This window comes from Ceratotherium simum, chromosome 5 (genome assembly GCF_057802395.1).
Source record: "Ceratotherium simum simum isolate JZ-2026a chromosome 5, ASM5780239v1, whole genome shotgun sequence".
In the NCBI taxonomy this organism is placed as follows: Eukaryota; Metazoa; Chordata; class Mammalia; order Perissodactyla; family Rhinocerotidae; genus Ceratotherium; species Ceratotherium simum.
In genome coordinates, this window is record NC_141904.1 from 87,324,701 (window position 1) to 87,345,038 (window position 20,338).

The 20,338-nt window shown below is 43.8% G+C and overlaps 1 protein-coding gene across 1 annotated transcript in view; it reads right to left on the reverse strand.

Moving 5' to 3' along the window:
* RBSN (rabenosyn, RAB effector) overlaps nucleotides 1–19,811 on the reverse strand; it is a 32,853-nt gene extending 13,042 nt beyond the window's left edge. Inside the window, exons 1-8 of the mRNA XM_004442427.3 lie at nucleotides 19,687–19,811; nucleotides 16,710–17,027; nucleotides 12,129–12,269; nucleotides 9,502–9,602; nucleotides 8,538–8,583; nucleotides 8,266–8,427; nucleotides 6,100–6,341; nucleotides 4,742–4,812 (exon numbers count right to left, since the gene is read on the reverse strand). Of these exons, the coding sequence (XP_004442484.1) occupies nucleotides 4,742–4,812; nucleotides 6,100–6,341; nucleotides 8,266–8,427; nucleotides 8,538–8,583; nucleotides 9,502–9,602; nucleotides 12,129–12,269; nucleotides 16,710–16,857 (911 nt within the window). The 5' untranslated portion in view covers nucleotides 16,858–17,027; nucleotides 19,687–19,811. The remainder of the gene's footprint in view (nucleotides 1–4,741; nucleotides 4,813–6,099; nucleotides 6,342–8,265; nucleotides 8,428–8,537; nucleotides 8,584–9,501; nucleotides 9,603–12,128; nucleotides 12,270–16,709; nucleotides 17,028–19,686) is intronic.
* Between the last annotated feature and the right edge of the window lie 527 nt (nucleotides 19,812–20,338).

Genomic DNA, 20,338 nt, shown 5'->3' on the forward strand with positions numbered 1-20,338 from the left:
TGAAAGCCCAGAAATAAAACCTCATATCTATGGGCAGCTAGTCTTTGACAAAGGAGCTCAGGACATACAGTGGAGAGAGGAATGTCTTTTCAATAAATGGAGCTGGGAAAACTGGACAGCCACATGCAAAAGAATGAAAGTAGACCATCTTCTTTCACCATACACAAAAATTAACTCAAAATGGATCAAAGACCTGAAGGTGAGACCTGAAACTATAAAACTCATAGAAGAAAATATAGGCAACACACTATTTGACATTGGTCATAAAGGAATCTTTTCGGATGACATGCCTACCCAGACTAGGGAAACTAAAGAAAAAATAAGCAAGTGGGACTTTATCAGATTAAAGATCTTCTACAAGACAAATGAAACCAGAATCAAGATGAACAGACAACCCACTAGCTGGGAAAAAATATTTGCAAAACATATATCTGACAAGGGGTTAATCTCCATTATATATAAAGAACTCACACAACTGAACAACAAAAAAACAAACAACCCGATCAAAAAATGGGCAGAGGACAGGAACAGACACTTCCCCAAAGAAGATATACAGATGGCCAATAGGCATATGAAAAGATGTTCAACATCACTAATCATCAGGGAAATGCAAATCAAAACAACACTAAGATATCACCTCACACCCGTCAGAATGGCTATAATCACCAAGACAAAAAACAACAAGTGTTGGAGAGGATGTGGAGAAACAGGAACCCTCACACACAGCTGGTGGGAATGCAAACTGGTTCAGCCTCTACAGAAAACGGTATGGAGATTCCTCAAAGAATTAAAAATAGAGATGCCCTATGATCCAGCTATCCGACTACTGGGAATCTATCCAACGAACCTGAAATCAACAATCCAAAGAGGCTTATGCACCCCTATGTTCATTGCAGCATTATTCACTAGAGCCAAGAAGTGGAAGCAACCTAAGTGTCCCTCGACTGATGATCAAGAAGATGTGGTATATATATACAATAGAATACTACTCAGCCATAAAAAAAACACAAAATAGTCCCATTTGCAACAACATGAATGGGCCTGGAGGGTATTATGTTAAGTGAAATAAGGCAGAAAGAGAAAGACAAACACTGTATGATCTCACTCATATGTGGAATATAAACTAACACATGGACAGAGAAAACTATATTGTGGTTACCAGGGGCCCATAATGGGGATAGGGGGTGGGCACAAGGTGTGAAGGGATACATATATATATATGGTGATGGACAAACAAAAATGTACAACCCAAAATTTCACAATGTTGTAAACTATTAAAACATCTGTTAAAAAAAAAAAAAAAAAAAAAAGAGGAGAGAGGGAGTAACTCTGCCCAGGGTAGAGCAGCGGACATCAGGGAAGGCCAGAGGTGGCTTAACTGCAGGTTCAGGGAAACAACAGCAGTTATTATGTGATCTCAGAATTGTTCATTTACAAGTCTGTCACCCCCACCAGACTGCTGAATTCCAAGTGCAGTGATTATGGCTTTTCATTTTTATATCCTCAGTAACTGCATGTGGGCCAAACTTAATCAACGTTCACTGAGAAGAGAAACATTTCTGGGCCGGCCCCGTGGCTTGGCGGTTAAGTGCGCGCGCTCCGCTGCTGGCGGCCCGGGTTCGGATCCGGGGCGCACACCGACGCACCGCTTCTCCGGCCATGCTGAGGCCACGTCCCACATATAGCAGCTGGAGGGTTGTGCAGCTATGACATACAACTATCTGCTGGGGCTTTGGGGGGAAAAATAAATAAATAAAATCTTTAAAAAAAAAAAAAAAAAAAGAAACATTTCTGAAGATCTCACAGCTATTAATCCAGCCTCAGCAATGGCCACTCAACTCCCTTTCTGAGGGAGCAGCAATTTAAGTTAAATAAGCAGAAAGGATTGCTGTGTTCACCTATTTTGCCATCTATAAAACAGTTCTAGCTGGAAAAATATTGGTGTCAGCTGTAATCTAAGGATTCAGTAAGGTTGTTTCATTATCTCTCACTGCACAGTTTGCAAAAAGAACATTGGACTAGAATGGAGATTTGGGCCTTGTCTTGGTATCTCCAAGTCATGTGGGAAACAACAAGGTTAGCCCAAATCTGAAATCACTTCTCCTGGTCTCAATCATGTCAACCAATTGTATTTCCCTCAGAGCATCTATCACATCTGGAGTTATCTTGTTCATTATTTGTTCACTTGGTTATGGTCTGTGCTCCCATGAAATTGAAGCCCCCTGAGAGGCAGACACTGTCTTCACTGTACATTACTACAGCCCCAGCACCTAGAATAGTGCTTGGCATGTAACTAGTGCTTGACAAATATCCGTTAAATGAATGAGTGAGGGAGTGAAATGTGCTTAGAGCCCTTTAGAACTGGTCTTTGAAGGAGCAGGAGTTAGACATCTGGAAATGTGCTCAGCAATAATAGCTCCCCAGCTGGCTAGGGAAGTCCATTAACCCACAATTGTGTCTGAGGCACAAAGCAAAAAAACAACAGGACTCAGGGACAGGAGCCGCTTGGGTAACAATGTCATGAGGAAAACGTGGAGTGTCAACTCAAATTGCCAAGAACACAGCTCTCCTTGCTGGTGTCCAGGTAGAAGGCAGTCCTGCTCTAATTTCAAACCAATGGGCAGGGGTGGGAGGAGGGAGTGCTGATTCCAGTAAGTTCCAGGGAGGAAAGGAGCATGAGACAGGTACGTGCTCCAAGCCAAGGACTCCTCATTTTGGGGAGGTATATATCGGAATCACCTGGGGTGCTTCTTCCAACTTACTCACAGAGAGGGCAATATGTTCCACTGATTGAAATTATTGCTCAGTGAACTGCAGGTAGAAGAAAATGTGTCTTTTCCTGTTGTTCTTCAGAACCAGTGCTTTAGGCTAAGGAATAGACTAAGGCTAGACTGGGGTCTAGGAGGTGCAAATATAAGGCAGGAGGGGCCCTAGGGCAGTGGTGGCTGAGAGGGATTGAGAAACAGGGTTTCCTCCTCTTCCTTTGTCTGCCGCCAGGGGCTGCAGACATCTAGCTGTTAGAACTGGGGGAGATGGAGCAGGGTCTGTAATGGCTTCCACACCTCTTTTCTATTCCCTTTCCACCTCTTTTTCTCTTTTTCCCTGTTGTCTGGGAAACACTGGAGGAAGGAACAGGGAATGGAAGAAGAGGCCCAAAGCAACAGTAGAGGCAGGGAGAGATGCAGGGGAACGGGTGTTTTGCCACAAACCAACTGGGGTTCACCATTCATATTTTCTAAGTCAGACATTTACAGGCTCAAAAGTCAGGAGACTCCTTAAGGACTGCACAAACAAGCAAGCTCATTTTCTTTGCATATAAGACTTACAATGGAAATCGTGAAGGAAAAGCCAAGCTTACACCCTTTGTTTTTTGGTACCACTATAAAATACTGCCACAGTAAATGTCCAAATAAAAATATAGGGTTGTTCTAAACAAGGCACATCTAATTCTACATGCATCACTATAAAGGTAGCAGGTGGGCAACACAGGCCTAAGACAAACACAGACGATCCTCAAATTGAGAATACTGGATACCATAATTAATTTTTTTCTGCAGGTTGGGAAAAGACTGCTGGGATCTGATTCTAGTAGTAGTACCTCAAATTCTAGCTCACATCACTAACCTTACCTTCAGAAGGAGCAATGCTCTTAAGAAAGGGTAAGCAAATTTTTTTCTGTAAAGGGCCAGACAATAAATATTTTCAGCTTTGCAGGCCAGATAGTCTCTGTTGCCAACTATTCAACTCTGCCACTGTAGTGCAAAAGGAGCTACAGACAGTAACCAAACAAATGGGCATGGCTGTGCTCCAATAAAATTTTATGTATAAAAACAAGCAGCAATAATAAGTGTTAGTGAGGATGTGAAGAAATTGAAACCTTCATACATTGCTGGTGGGAATGTAAAGTGGTACAGTCATTTTGAAAAACAGTCTGTCAATTCCTCAAAAAGTTAAACATAGAGTTATCATATGACCCAGGAACCCCAGTTCTAGGTCTACACCCAAGAGAAATAAAAATAAATGTCCACAAAACAACTTGTACATGAATATTCACAGAAGCATTGTTTATAATAGCCAAAAGTAGAAAACCCAAACGTTTATCAACAGACTAATGGATAAACAAAACGTGGTCTATCCATACAATGCATTCATTCAGAAGGATACATGCTACAACATGGATGAATCTTGGAAACACTACATTATGTGAAAGAAGCCAGACACAAAAGATCATTTATGATTCCATTTATACAAAATGTCCAAAATAGGCAAATCCATCAACAGAAAGTAGACTAGTGGTTGCTAAGGAGAGGGGGAATGAGCAGTGACTGCTAATGGGTATGAAGTTTTTTATTAGAATGATGAAAATGTTTTAGAATTAAGACAGTGGCGATGGTTGTACCACGTTGTGAATATATCAAAAACCACTTTAAAAGGGTGAATTTTATGGTGTGTGAATTACATGTTAATTTAAAAAAAGAAACAGATGGCAGCCTATATTTGGCCCACGGGCTGAAGTTTGCCAGCCCTGCTCTAAGCCCTGATACCTCAATGCCACCCTGAAGCAGCATCTACCCAGGCATGACTATGAGGCACACTGCCCTTGCTCGCCTCCAGATACAGTCGGTCATAGAAGAAAAAGCATGGCCATAGTTAAGATTTCATTTTCAGCTACTAAAGAACTGACCTAAAATGCCAGACAACAGTCACCACTGAATTAGAAAAACAGAAAGGAAGAGCTTACTTTAATGATGCTGCCATCCTGATGTATTCAGGAGCTTTTTGGTCAACTTTCTCCATGCAAAGTCGTAATTTCTAAGTATAAAAAAGAAGAGGTGAGTGGTTCTCTCAAGATGAAGAAAAGCCTACCCAGAAGTTATGCCACATCAACAGAGACATATTTAAAATGTGCAGTTTTCTAAAATGAAAAAATGCAGAGCGTGGTGTTTTGTTTTGTTTTTTTACTGTTATCAATTTCCTGATTTACAGACCTACTTTACAAGCAGAACATGGTACAGGAAAAAAAGAAAATGAGAGTGGAACTTCTGACTGGATGTTTCTGAGAGGAGCAAGGCCTTTCAGGACACAAGCCAATGATTTTACCAAGGCAGAGAAAAGGAATTAGCTGCTACATTCTTTCTCTGCCAGATGATACAAGACACCAGCACAAGGCGTTGCCAGTGCTTACTTCAAAAAAGGAAGGAAAAACACAGTGGCTCTTTACAAAAACCAGTTATCAGGTCATGGACTCCACATAAAGGATGAATAATGGCTACATGTGCAGCTCCGCACATGGTATAATTAACACCATTTCTAGTAGCCTGAGTATTTTAATGGTGATTCCAGAAACACACCCATTATGACCTACAGAACTGCTAACAGTGACCATTCAGTGATCAGACAAAAATACACTCTTCCTCTGTTCAGAGTGTTGCATGAACTGTGTCCTCTGCCCGGGCTGATCTCCTCCTCCCCATCTCCTACCGCCTCCCTGCCCCACCCCAACCTGGCTAATCCTTCTCAGCTTGCAGGAGCCCAGGCAGTCTCACTCCCAGTCTGACTCCAAATCCCACGTTCTTGCACTGTACTACGTTCCTCTCAAACTGTATGTCTACTAAAGATGTTCTGGGGTCACTGGTGGTAACGAGAGCTGAGGCATTTGAATGGACTTAAAAGGGGAAGCTCTAAGACTGTGGGCAGTTTCTCAAACTTGTAAAGCCTGAAACTCCCAAATGAGTTTCCCAGGACTCTTCTGGCCCACTGTTCACTAGCAGCTCTGGCTTCTGCCCTCTCCCACAGAACCTGTTCACACTGCATGGCAAGCATCCTTCCTCCTCTTGCCCCTGGGCCACCAAAGCCTCCAACCTCCTGCTTTCAAGTGGGCAAGGAAGGGTGAAGAAACAAGTTTGTTGCAACACGCCCAGGATGACTCTGTGACTCACACAGGGCCCTGGCTAGGAAATCATACTATGGCCCTTTAGCAGAAACTAAAAATGATTCAAACAAACAACTTCCCAAAGCATTCTCCAAAATGTGCAGGCATGTAATGAACAGCCAAATCTTCCTCACAAATCAGACCCAAGACTATACATAAGGAGTCACCTCGTAGAGCTTCACAATGTCAGGGGTGTGTTCCTTCTCGTCGATCTGCTGCTCTCTCTTGAGCAACGTGTCCTTGCAGTGTGTACAGCAGCGGATCCGGTCGTCATCCTTCTCGTCCAGGACGGAGCTCACACTGCTCATGCTGCTGATGCTGCCCCGGCGGGAGCCATGAACGCTGTTGGGTGACTGGCTGGGGCTGGTGTGGGTGCTCAAGGAATCCTTGCTGGCACTGGTGAGCTTGTCTGTAAAACACAACATAAGACAGGCAGCAGCGAGCCCACAGCCTCCAATCACCCACCACCTATGACAGCAGGGGAGTAAGAGCTGATGGGGGGTAAGAGCAGGTGCTGATGGGGGTAAAAGCAGGCTCTGCCTATGAGCAAGAAGCATCCACACCTCTGCCTTCCTGTGGTCAGGCTCTGCAATGGGATGGACTACCACCACCAGCCAGGAAAGAGCCAGACAGCCTAGGATGGTCTGTCTTTGAGGCTCTGAGGCCCACCACTAACCTGGCCTTACCACCTACACCCCTCCTCCACTTGCTGTGCCTCAGATACAATCCACGTTCTCCCTGGTCTGTCCAGACAGCCTTCCCCCACACCCAAACACCTGACTGCTACCCCTTCCAAAGCTCAGCTCAAATGGCACGTCCTCTAGGGAGCCCTCCCCTATTCCGTGATCTGCCCTTCCGATCAGTTCCTACTGCACTGCCCCTCTTAGAGCACTTTCCACTTTTCTCCCTGTATAACAGTTCTATGTACACCCCAGAGCTGCCCTAGGAATCTGTGACTCTTCAAGGGTAGAAGCTGTGTCTTATGTATACTTGCACCCCTACATATCCAACAGGGCCACCCCCTAGCAGCTGTCCAGTAAATCTTGATTAATTAGTCCAAGAGAAGAAAAGTGAACAGTGTCCCAAAAACATAGCTTCTGAAGTCCCAAGTGAGAGAGAGAGTCCGTCTCGGGGAGAAAGGGAAAGGCAAAGCATCAGGGTGATGAGTGCCCAGTGATGTCAGAGCTAGACAGAGGAAGCATCTGCTTCTGCTCCATGTTGTCCAGATGCCCTGTAGCGAACAGTATGTGTAGAGTGAGCAGAACTCTCCAGGGTTGCAAAACCAACCCAAATATCCCAGAATTGGCCAAAAGCCCATGAGATCATCTTTAGCAACTTTTAACCAGCTGAGATTCAAAGTTCCGGACCATCTGGTTCCACCTACTCTGTAGCCTCATTCCCATAATTCACAAACATGTCCTCCACACTCCCCCAACTGGTCTATTTGCTCAACTACTAACCTTCCCTAGGGCCTTTCCACATTCCACGCCTTTGCTCCTGCTCTTCACTCTACCCAGGATGCCCTCCTGCCCTATCTCTGCAATCCTAGTCATCTTTCAAGTTTCTTCTTGAACGTCACCTCTCAACCCTGAGCATCCATGCTCTCCCTCTAGCCCAGTCTCCACAGCACACAGTACCTCTTCACATTATGACATTACTGTCTGTTCTGTATGACAGTGAGCCATCTGTGACTTTCATCTCAAAGCAAAGGACTGCTCATTTCTGCTCATTTTTCAATACCATTTCCTACAGTCTCCTCTCAAAGCCTCACTTGCCACTTCCAAGCAGAGCTGACAAAGATTTGGTCAGCTCTCCTGGGTGTCTGACACAACTTCTCTCATTGTACATATCTCTTTATAAAGCAATCATTTGTTTCCTAGACTGTATCCCCTATTAGTTGCTGGAACCCTTGGGAGGATGAACACTGCCTTATAGAGCAGAGGTGGGCAAACAACGACCTGCCAGCCAAGTCCAGCCTGTTTTTATATGGCCCTCAAGCTAAGTATGGTTTTTACATTTTTAAAAGGTTGTTTTTAAAAAAAGAAGCAGAAATGTCACAGAGATCATATTCAAATCACAAAGCATAAAATATTTACTATCTAATCCTTTATGGAAAAAGTTTGCCAACCCCTGTTACAGACCATTGTATCCCTGGAGCCTAGCACAGTGCCTAGCCTGTAGTGGGCTTCATGGAATCAACAAGTGAATGAATGAAGATCCCACAGGCCATTAATTTAAACTAAAAGGTTCAAAAAATCACCCAGTGGTGATTAGCAAACAAGCTAATCTCAAGAGGAGATCAGGGTCCAGGGCCCTGCCTCCACATTACCTACTTGCCAAGGGAAGACTAATGAGCTCCATACACTTCTTGCACATAATAGACCCACAGAGACGGCAGTGGTGGCGGCGGTTACGGATGTTGAACTTATTCCCACAGTCTGGACAGAAAGGGACATCCTGGTCATTGACCCAAGGCACCACGGACTTTTCTATTGCTTTGGGAAGAACAAAACAAAAACCAAACAAAAAAGCAAGTCATTTAAAAAAGAGATTTGGTCAGGGAGAAAGATAAACAGAATGAATGTGAGTAAAGTTCTAGAGTTACCTCGGATCTTAGCAGACTCAGTATTCGTTCTGTCAAATGCAGTGAGCTGACAAGGAGAAAACAGTGCCAAAGGGAATTAATCAGGTGAGGTATACACTTTTCACAGGCAAGAGGCATCAAATGGGAATCAGCACATCTGCATTTCTCAAGTCTCATCTGTCATCCCTCGCCCCACAAAGTCACAAAAGCAACGTCACATGGGATACAGTATTAGCTTTGCATCTAGAACGCACCTCCCTTCCCATGACCCACTTTCAATCTCTTTATTGTAGTTACCCATTTAAGCAATAACAAGGGATAGGCAAGGATGCAGTGAGGGTGGCTAGGGAAAGCATTGGGGAACTCCTGATTCCCCACCATCCTCTGGACCATGAAACTGGCCATGTATTTCTGCCCTATAAAATACACATCAAGAACTGTACCTGTGGTTGCTACCATGCCCACCACACAATCCAGCTTGTACACAAGTATTTCTAGGGTCAAAGTAAAACAGAGTGATCATGGTATTGAAGACGCACTCCCGTACCACAGGACAAGAAAGCCCAATAAACATGTTCCCACACTGCATGCTGGCCCCGGCTGAGTACTCCTCACAGACCTAGTCCCTAGCTTTTCTGTTTGCCATCAAATGCTATCACAGACTATGCCCCATTGTGTGATTGCCTGGGACACACAAAAAAGGAAAGAATCTGAAGGCAGAAAGGCTTTCCAGCAGCCAAGTGGGCTTCATAGGAAGGAAAGGGAAGCTGGATATGTGGCAAGTCTGTTGACCTGGGCCATTCCTTTCAGTAAAACCAGCCCAGGTTAGAACTGTCCACCATGTCCTCTGCATCTTTCCAGGTGGGGTGTTTCTCTGCCAGCATCAGATATATATGACATATATAACACAAGCTGCAGAAATCTAATTTTTTCCTCCCCAAAAATTTATACTTGCAGAAAAGTGTTTTAAAACAACAAAATTTACCTTCTCTAACCTGATTATTAATTTATTGACTTCAACAACATAGTGGTCAATTCTGGCAGCTCGGTGTTTTTTGAAGTCAGAAAGATGGCTTCTCACAGCACCTAGAAGGAGACAAGGTGGGGAGATAAATGACTTGTCAGTTCTCTGAGGGAGCCTCTCTTTCTTACTGCTTATCCTCAATGAATTTCTTTTTTTTTTTTGTTTTTTTTTTTTGTGTGAGGAGATCAGCCCTGTGCTAACATCCGCCAATCCTCCTCTTTTTTTTTTTTGCTGAGGAAGATGGCCCTGGGCTAACATCTGTGCCCATCTTCCTCCACTTTATATGGGACACCGCCACAGCATGGCTTGCCAAGCAGTGCGTCGGTGCGCGCCCGGGATCCGAACCAGCGAACCCCGGGCCGCCGCAGCGGAGCGCGCGCACTTAACCGCTTGCGCCACCGGGCCGGCCCCTATCCTCAATGAATTTCAAAACCAAGTAAAAAATCTAGAATTTTAGAGCCTTACTAAGAATTCAAAAAATAGGAAAGCAAATGGAAGGAATTTTGCTAAAATGTTAACTACAGTGACTTTGGAGGCCACAAAGTGCAATATGAGAGACCTCAGAGTACAGTGGATAAGAGCTTAGACTCTGGAGCCGACCTGTGCTCAAGTTTCAATTCTGCCACACACTGTGTGACCTTGGGAAAGTTCCTTAACCTCTGTAACTTGGGAGTACTCATCTACAAAATGCGGATAACAATGGTACCTACTCCACAGGGTTGTTATGAGGATTAAATAAGTTAAAATTTATAAAGTGCCTGGCACATGAATTTTTGTTAAATATAAAGGGCAGTAACATTATGGGCAATTTTTTTAATCTTTCATATTTTTCTATACTTTCCAAAGTCAGTACAATACGGTTATTCATCAGAATAAAAACAATCCTTCTCAAAATAACCAAAATATGTAAACGCTAATCGATGCCCTTGGGGGAGCTAGTTAAACTGACACCTTCCTCAGTCCAGCAACCAAGACCCAGGACAAACCTCTCACACAAATGGAAACAAATGGCCTGTTATCTCAGGGTATCTGAAATATCCCCTGCTCAACCTCACCTCTTTCAGAAAACCAACCCTCCCCTCTCCAGCTCCCAGCACTCAGTTCACTTCCTCCCAAAGATGGCCTGTTCATTTATACACTGTACCATATCTGAGTTTCTCACATGCTACACTCTTAACCATCCATGCCTCTTTTCTTCCCTAACCATACTCTAACAATCTAATTAAATTTTAGTTTTGAATTCTTAGGGGTGACCATAAATATTAAATTCTAAAATTTTCCGTTCACTTGACCTTCTGCAATTTGTGACTTCCTTCAGTTGTTGAGACAGGCAAGTAAATCAGAAAATCACCCTGATAATTTAACACTGGCAATCATGAAATAAGCTATCAAAAAGCTAATAAGAATTCACACGCCTGAAATTTCTCCTTATGTTTCTAATTGGCTTGAATATGTAACTCATAATTATATGCATACAGTAGTATTTTTAAAGCCATTTTCTCCTCCTATGATGAAAATCTTTCCCCTCTCCAATATGGTAGCCACTAGCCACATGTGCAGATGAGCACTTGAAATGTGGGTAGTGCATGGTTGAGGAAGTGACTTTTAATTGATTTAAATTTAAATAGCCACATATAGTTTGTGGCTATCATACTGGACAGTGCAGTTCTAGGACTTTCCTCATCCAAAAAGATCCATTCCATAGTGGCACTGTAAGAATATCATAGATGACTCTGAGTACATATTGCTTCTCTTCTCAGAACCTGCTTCCTCCTCTATAAATGGGAATGAGCATCACTACCCATTCTACCTCGCAAGGCTTTTGTGAAAAGTGAACAAGATAATGAATATGAAAGTGTAATATGAAGTGTAATAAAACACTACAAAGGAATCATTATTTACTCATTACATGGACAGAAAATACTATATTACATTAATGATGGTTATCATTCAACAGTTAAAGGACACGTAAGATTAGCTAGTTCAACTCTGTGTGGCATGACTTTTTGGTGATGGCTTTATTGAGATATTACTCACATACATAGAGTCCACCATTTAAAGTGTACAGATTCAATAGTTTTTAGTATAGTCACAGAGTTGTGCAACCATGACCAAAATAAATTTTAGAACATATTCAACATCCTAAAAAGACGATTATTTTGAAAGTAAGTAAATGATACCATAATTATGTGTTTCAGAAAATTAAGTTGCACAAATCAGTGCCTCTCCGTAGGCAGGTAATGCCCTACATGAGAGGAGACAGCCCAGTAAATGAAGTCCATGCCTGGGCAGATGTCAGAGACCTGGATTCCTACTCTAGTTCTGCAGTTTCCCAGCTGTCTGACCATGAGCAGGTCCCCATGGAGTGCCATGAGGATTAAATGAGAGCACACAGGTAAAGCATTTAATGCAGTGCACAGCACAAAGCAGATGCTCAGTCCATTGTCTCCCCTACTAGGGCATAAGGTCCATGAGAAGCTTAGAGCATTCTTATTTACTGATGCCTCCTCAGCCAACTTTTAAAACATTACCTAGAACATAGAGATGCTCAATAAACATTTGCTGAATGAATGAACAGAATTTCTTACCAAGCTCCTGGGGTTCCCACATGTAAGGATCAACCCCTCCATAGCTGAAAGACTCATATCCTTGGGTCCCTGATTCTGCTCGGTCATCTCCTTCTCGTTTCAACAGCCTGTTCTTTGCTTTCTTAGCCTTCTGGACAAGACCTTGAAAAATGGAACAAACACCATAAATGAATCTATGAAGAACACACCATGAAGACTTGAGGGAAATCTTAAAACACAGAGTTGATGAAATAATTATGCTTTGTTTAAAAATGGTCAAGAAATTTTTGGATCCCAAATAAAATGCAATAATAAACACACAATCACTGTATTATAAATACTACAGAGCAATCCTTTCACTAGTCAGTATTAGCAGTAAGCTGGTTTATGTGGCCAATATATGGCTAAATTACTGCTCGTTGCCAAATTTAAGTGCCCAAATAAAAGTATTAAAATCAAATTCAATGAGGGGACCAGAGTGATGGAAATGTTTTTTCCTGTATCTTACCCGGGGAGGTGTTTACACGGGTATATACATTTTTCAAAACTCACTGAATTGTACAATTGAAAACTTATGTGTAAACTATATCTCAATTAAAATAAAGGTTTTTTTTTTTAAATCAAATTCTACAGTACTAATTTATTTACCCTAGGGACTCATGAGTAAACACTTCTCATTTACCTCCAGGATGGATTCAGCCAAACCGACATCCCTGGGCTGGCGTTCCCCATAAGGCTTAACTGTACATTGAGTTCTTCCCCCACTCACTTACTGAAGGCAAGTGTGAGAACATTGACAAAAAGCTTCAAGAAACAGATATAACACATAAAACATAACACAAAGGGAACTAGATTTGGTAAGCAGAGAAAATGAATGTTTTCTGAATTGATTCCTTGTATGTACCAGACACAAATCAAAGTGCTTTCAAAAATATTATGCCAGTTAACGCTCACAACATTATGAGCAGGTGGCATCCCTACTTACAAAAGAGGACATGACATCAAAGAGGGAGAGAAACTTGCTTCACCCAAGATCACATAGCTTATATGCAGCAGGGCTGGAAGTGGAAACCTCACCCGTCTGAAACGAGAGCCCCAGCTCTCCCCAGCCAGCACTGATTCGAAAACTATGCCTCTGCAAAACAGGGGTTCCGCCACCTGCGTTGAGGTGAGAGGACCTGCTATTAAAATGGAACAACAGTCAACTGGTGGGAAAAAAAAGAATTCTCAATTCTAAGTTGCTCTCATTAATGTCCTTAGATCTTGGGTGACTGCTATCCCTTTCTGCCACTAGAATCTAGTAGAAAATATCAGATTTAATACAAAATAATATAATTTCTTTTACATTTAATAGATCAATACTTCATATGGAGTTCCCATGATTTTGAAGTGCTCTGTCACTTGGATAACATTAAAAACATTCCCATAGCTTCTCAAAACTCTAGGTAAATGCAGATATGGAGGGGCTGGCAGGGAGGGGGTGAAATTCATAAGGTTATAGACACATCTTTGTTAGTCAGTCAAGCTAATAAGTAAATTCCTTGATTATCAGTCACTCTGGAATGGCTTTCTCCAACTGGAAAAATAAGTCCACCAGAACTAAAGGACACCCTCTAAAATGCATTGAAGTAGTCTTTCTTAACAACAAAGGATAGGAAACTGCCTGATGCAAACAAAGGGTCTAGCAGACAGATAACTGAAGTTAGCAAACACCAATTCATTTTTGCAAACAAAAAGACTAAACCGTGTCAAGTTAAACAGGCAGTCCATGCCATTTAACCATTTTAGGAGGCATAAAAAAACTACCTGGCAACCTTCCCAGGGTGGGTGTAGCCCTTCAAGAAGGGGCCAGTTAAGAACAATCCCATATGTTTTTAAAAACACAAAGCAGAAGCTACAGTTAGTTTTCAACGGCCTTTTCTCATACTTACTGTACATGTGCAAAACCAAAGCTGAACGAGGGCTGGGGCCCAAATTCATCGACCGCTTTTTGGTAATGACAAGTTTACATTTTCTTTTTTAAACTACGTCTAAAATCTGATACCAAGGTTTGCTCTTTTGGCTTTAACATTTCACTTGCCTAAACCAGCAATGTCACGAGATTTCTTTTTTTTATTGCTTCCTCTCTGCATTTTATTTATTATTTTTTTATTGAGGTAACATTGGCTTATAACACTATATGTAAAATTTCTAAGAATCAAAAGACCAAATGAAGAGGTGATCTGTTTTTTAAAGGACTTTTCAAAAATCTTTGATGTCAATCTTTAAAACTTTACTCTCCTGCTTCAGAAACACAGAAAACTACAACACAAGCAAGAATTCCTTTCCAGGGCCGGCCCTGTGGCTTGGTGGTTAAGTGTGCGTGCTGCAATGCTGGTGGCCCGGGTTCGGATCCCGGGTGCGCATCGAGGCACCACTTCTCCGTTCATCCTGAGGCCGCGTCCCACATACAGCAACTAGAAGGATGTGCAGCTACGACATACAACTATCTACTGGGGCTTTGGGGGGAAAAAAATAAAAACAAATAAAATCTTAAAAAAAAAAAAGAATTCCTTTCCAACTAAAGAAATGATCGTTAGTAGTACTAAAGGAATGCTTAACTCAATCTCTTAGTTCTTCTAAGGTAGAGATAGGGGAAAAAAACCAAAGAATCCTTTCAAGTTTCTTTCACAGGAACAAAATTTCCACTCTCGTATTCTTGAAATAGATTCCCATATCTATTGTTCCATAATCTTAAATATTTTTCCTCTAATAAAAAGGTCATCACAGGAATCTGAGGACATTCTCTAACTCTCTACCCACTGGCATCAAAGTTTTAGTGATATCATGGCATATGACTCAGTTCAGCTGACACTGAGACTAGACACTCCCTGAAAATCATGGAGATCCTTCAGTTGTCCAAGGAAACTTAGATAATCAGTTTTCTTGTTTTCCAGCTGCACTGCACACTATGACTGGAATACAGGGCCTCATATCATCAGTGATGCCATGTAGAAAGAGCAGCACTAGACTTAGAGGTGATAGAAGACCTGCGGTCAAGGCCTAGTTCTGCCAATTCCTGTGTGACTTTGGATAAGTCACTCAACATCTCTGAACCTCACTTTTTCTCTGTAAAATGAGACCAAGCACCTTCCTGCGGGATCGCTGAGAGTCAGATGAAATAATAATGTATGTGAGAGAACCTGGAAAACTATAAAGCACAAATTTTCTTTTTTGCCTCCTAATAGTTATGGCTCTGCTCTAGCCTCTACAGCCAGAAGCCACCTTATCTATCACAGCCCTCAGGATTTTGAAAATGTTTGACTTTGTCATGTTTTTGGACAGAAGTTATAAATGTTAATCATTTCAACAACTCTTTATCTGAACTGAAAAGTGAGACATGGAGTGAAACTATCTGGTTACAAGATGCATGTGATTTGCATGTGTGGAGGCCAAAGTCCACTTAGGAATACATGATCATTCCTTTCTCTCCCAGCCAACAGAGAACTGTGAATACAGCATCCAGACCTTTTTAATCTCACTGCCTTCAGAAATGCTACAAGGGGCTGGCCCCGTGGCTTAGCAGTTAAGTGCGCGCGCTCTGCTACTGGCAGCCCGGGTTCAGATCCCGGGCGCACACCGACACACTGCTTCTCCGGCCATGCTGAGGCCGCGTCCCACATACAGCAACTAGAAGGATGTGCAACTATGACATACAACATCTACTGGGGCTTCGGGGGGGGAAAAAAAAAGGAGGAGGATTGGCAATAGATGTTAGCTCAGAGCCGGTCTTCCTCAGCAAAAAGAGGAGGATTAGCATGGATGTTAGCTCAGGGCTGATCTTCCTCACAAAAAAAATTAAAAAATAAATAAATAAATAAAAGAAATGCTATGAGAAGCCAGTTAGCTGAATCACCAGGAAAGTGAGTTTCAGAGCAGCGGCATCGTACTTAGGAGTTAGAATCTGAAGTCCAGGAAATGAACAGTATGTATAGTCAAATTACTCCGAAAAGTTCTTTCTGCAATCCTCCAGACCTGAGCCCTTGGAAGGTCAAAAACCAAGTTTTAACTTTTTGGGTTGTTTCTCTTTGCTTTTCACCTATGACCTTCCTTTTCCTGGGCGGCAGACGACACGGTATATAGTTAAAGAAGGAAGGATGGCAGGAAGGCCTGAATTTGTGACAGGTAAGTGGGTGCACAATGTGCCTCCACTTTCAGAGCAAAGGAAAGGAATTCCACTCCAAAACCCTCTTAGGCTGGCAGTTGATAATTCAAACAGTTTAGCAAGAGACAGCAGAGCACAGTAATTACATTTACAAGGTTCAAAGCCAGGCTCTGCCTCACTGTGTGACTTCAGGCAACTTATCTAATCTCTCTGTGTCTGGTACCCGTATCAGTAAAATGGGGCTCACAGTCACAGTTATTGTGGGGATGAAATGAAGTTAATACATGGCAAGACTGTTAACAATGCCTGACACATGGTAAGCATTAGATATGTTCGCTACTATTATTACTTATTAGTGTTATCATGTTCTGTGGCAACACGGAAACTGATGAAAACTATCCCATGAGTTAAAGCTCCCATTGACAGAATGGGATAAGCAAAATATCCTCGCCTCTTACTTTTAATTTGCCCTTTGACATCACGGTCTTCCCCGGAGTGCTCTTCCTCATAATGTGACTGAAGCTGATAGAAAGACTGCAGGTCCTTTAGGCACAAAGGGCAGAGGAAGCCCTCCCTCACTTCCCCTGGGTCATCCAGAGAAGCCATGGCAGTGTCCCTCTCAACCCCTGTAAGGCAGGGGCCTCATGCCAAGAGTCAGCTTGATTCCTCCACAAGGGACCAGGGCTCCTGCAGCATTAGCTTAACCAAGCAGCACACAGATAATGGGGAAGTGGCATCATGGCCCTGGATGAGGTTTCCTCTCTGGAGTAGAAGTCCTGAGAAAGGAAAGAAGAAGGGAAGAAAAAGCCAATTCAGGCAAATTAGCAGCAGTTGAGAATTTCCTTTGTTCTTTTCACATTTCAACAAGGGTACTTAATTGTTCAGTGCAAGTTAAGAACACAAACTGATTTCTCAAATCCTTAGACCAAAACACAAAACCTTCTAAGATATGAGAACATCACTGGACAATGGCAACTCAATGAAGTGGGAAGCACAGATTCTTGAAGACAAGAAAAGAAAATTCAACTTCAACAGCAAACACAACACCAAGGCAATTCTCTAACATTCATTCCAAATGGTCCAACTTCATAATTTGTATGCCACTTTAGCCACTGGGGAAATGTCTGAAGTACTTATCAACAAGCAGAAGTTTTTATTTGACCCTCTTTACCTTGATCATTTATTCAACCACATATATTGAGCTCTCGCAGATGTGTCAAAAATGCACCAACGAAAAAGAGATAGAGTCTGCCCTAAAAAACAAACAAAACCAAAAAAACAAAAATCCCAACCTCAGTCTAAGGAGGAGCATTAGAAACCTAGTGGTCAAAAAGAAAAATCAGGGGGTCAGCCCAGTGGCATAGTGGTTAAGTTCAGCACGCTCTGCTTTGGCGGCCCTGGGTTCACAAGTTCGGATCCCTGGCACAGACCTACACCACTCATCACCATGCTGGGGCAGAGACCCACAGACAAAATAGAGGAAGACTGGCACAGACGCTGGTTAGCTCAGAGCCAATCTTCCTCAAGCAAAAAGAGGAAGACTGGCAACAGATGTTAGTTCAGGGCCAATCTTCCTCACAAAAAAAAAAAAGAAGAAGAACAAGAAAAATCGGGGGCTGGCCCCACGGCCTAGTGGTTAAGTTCGGTGCGCTCCACTTCGGCGGCCTGGGTTCAGTTCCCGGGCACGGACCTACACCACTCGTTGGTGGCCATGCTGTGGTGGCAACCCACATACAAAATAGAGGAAGACTGGCAACAGATGTTAGCTCAGAGTGAATCTTCCTCAAGCAAAAAGAGGAAGATTGGTGAGACATGTTAACTCAAGGTGAATCTTCCTCAGTCAAAAAAAAAAAAAGGCATGGGGTCAGTATTTTGTGTCTTGTTTGTAGAGCACTTTCTCTCCAATGAACTTACTAGATTGTATAAGTGACAGTTTAAATAAGCGACAGTTGAGTAGCAAGCCTAATGTTCTCACTGCTTCAAAAATAAGAGGATTTGGTGCTTAAACAATTCAAGGCTTAATGAGTTACACTGTCAGTTTTAATAGGCCATGGCAAAGTCACTTCCAATGTCATCTCAGAAAGACTCCCAGACATAAGGAGAATCCACAGAAAACCATTCCACAAAAGCAGAGAAATTTCTCCCCAAGAACCGAGGCCACAAACCACAGTAGAGAGTGAAGAGGAAATGTATGACCTCAGCTTCGAATGGACCCGCCTGGAGGGCCACTGAGGAGGGACCGCCTGGTCCTCAAAGCTGAGGGATGGCAGTGACCCAGAAAATGCACAAATGAAACACCAGGTCCCTGTTCTTTTCTTCTAGCTAAGAAACCCAAGGGCTATATACATGCAGATCTCAGCCCCTCTTCCAGATCACTGAAACAGCAGCTCCAGTTCCCTCCCCAGCCAGGGGTTCATCTGATGCCCTGACTCTGACAGCCCCCTTCCTTCCCATGCACTGGCCCCTAACAACCACAAATCAAACACACACACACCCTTCGCGTCTCAACCGAACCTCACTGCCTCAAGGAAATGCCTCTTAGGAGAGGCATTCTCCCGTGGGACACACCTTGCTCTTCTCCTTCACAACACTTATCTCAATTTATAACCACAAGTACACGAAGTGACTAAATACATCAGACTGTAAGCTCTGTGAGGGCAGAGACTATGTCTGTTTTCGCCAGCACCACCTCTCCAGAGTCTAGCACAGCGCCTGGCACAGACCACGAAGAAACAAAATAAAGCTCCATGAATGAAAGAATGCACGAACTCTAAAATCATATAACCAAATACACACCACAAACCAAAGAAATCTACCACAAACCAACCAGCCAGACCCCACAACCATAGCATATGCAAGCCCCTCACACCCTAAACAACGTAAATAAATAAATAAAATCTACATATCCTGCAAGTATACGTCCAGCACGAGCGCTCCCCGGCCACATGCCGCAAAGACTGCGTATCCCACAGCCCACTCATCCCCGCCTCACCACCGCACACAACCACCCTCCACAGAACTCAACACGATTGTGCACACGTCGCATAACCACACAACATGAAAGACCCACAGAGCAGACATGACAACTCCACACACTGCACAGGTGACACGCAAAACACTACAAACAACTCCACACAAACTCAGAACCCAAATGCCTCAACCTCACACAGCCAGAGACCCAAACACAACACTCGGGAGACAACCGCCTCCTTCCTCAGCCTCATAACCCAACACAACTGTACACGCCCCGCATAACCACACAACCAAATAGAGCCCAATCATCGCAAGCACACACAGGCGAAACGCACAGCCCGAAAGCCACATCTCCCACCACGCACGTCACACCCACCACAACCTCACACAACCCACCCCCGCGCGGCCCGCCCGTCTCCGTTCGGCGCTCCTGCCCCTCAGGCCCAGCCCAGCCCTCTGTACCCGGTCGGGCTTCCGCGGGCACGCAGGCCTGTCCAGCCCTCCGGCCCGGGCTCTAGGCCTCCACGGTCCTTCACACAGCCGCCGCCGCCATCTCCATGGCTGCTCGGCGCTCGGCAGGCGCGCCTGCGGCGGCGCCGAAACCGGAAAGGAGGCTGACAGACGCCCGTCGAGCGCCGAGTCTTCGAGGGCGAGAAAGGGGCGGGGACGGATGCAAACGGCGCAGGGCGGCCGGCGGCTTCTACGCAGGCGCTGTAAGAAGCGCGCGCGCGGTGGGGGGGGGGGGGGTCGCTGGTTAATTTGCGGGCTTGTTGACGTCCTAGGTACTTACAGGCAACACGTTAAAACCAGCCTCTTGCTCTCCGCCGCATTGTACGGATGCGATGACTGAAGCCTGCGGTTCTTTAGCTCTGGACCGAGGTGAGCCGTGAATGAGGCGGCGGAGGAGTCTTTATCGCCCCCTACCCCACCCCCAACTGCAGTTCTGCATTAATTCGGGTCAATTAAAGTTCCTGAGAGCTAGAGATTAAAGTAATATTCAGGAGACTTGGAGAATGTAAAAAGATCCACGTGAGAGTGGGGACTTGGAATGAGAGGGAGCATCCATCCAGAGGGTGTACAGCGTGGTCAAATCTGTGGCATTAAAAATAAAACT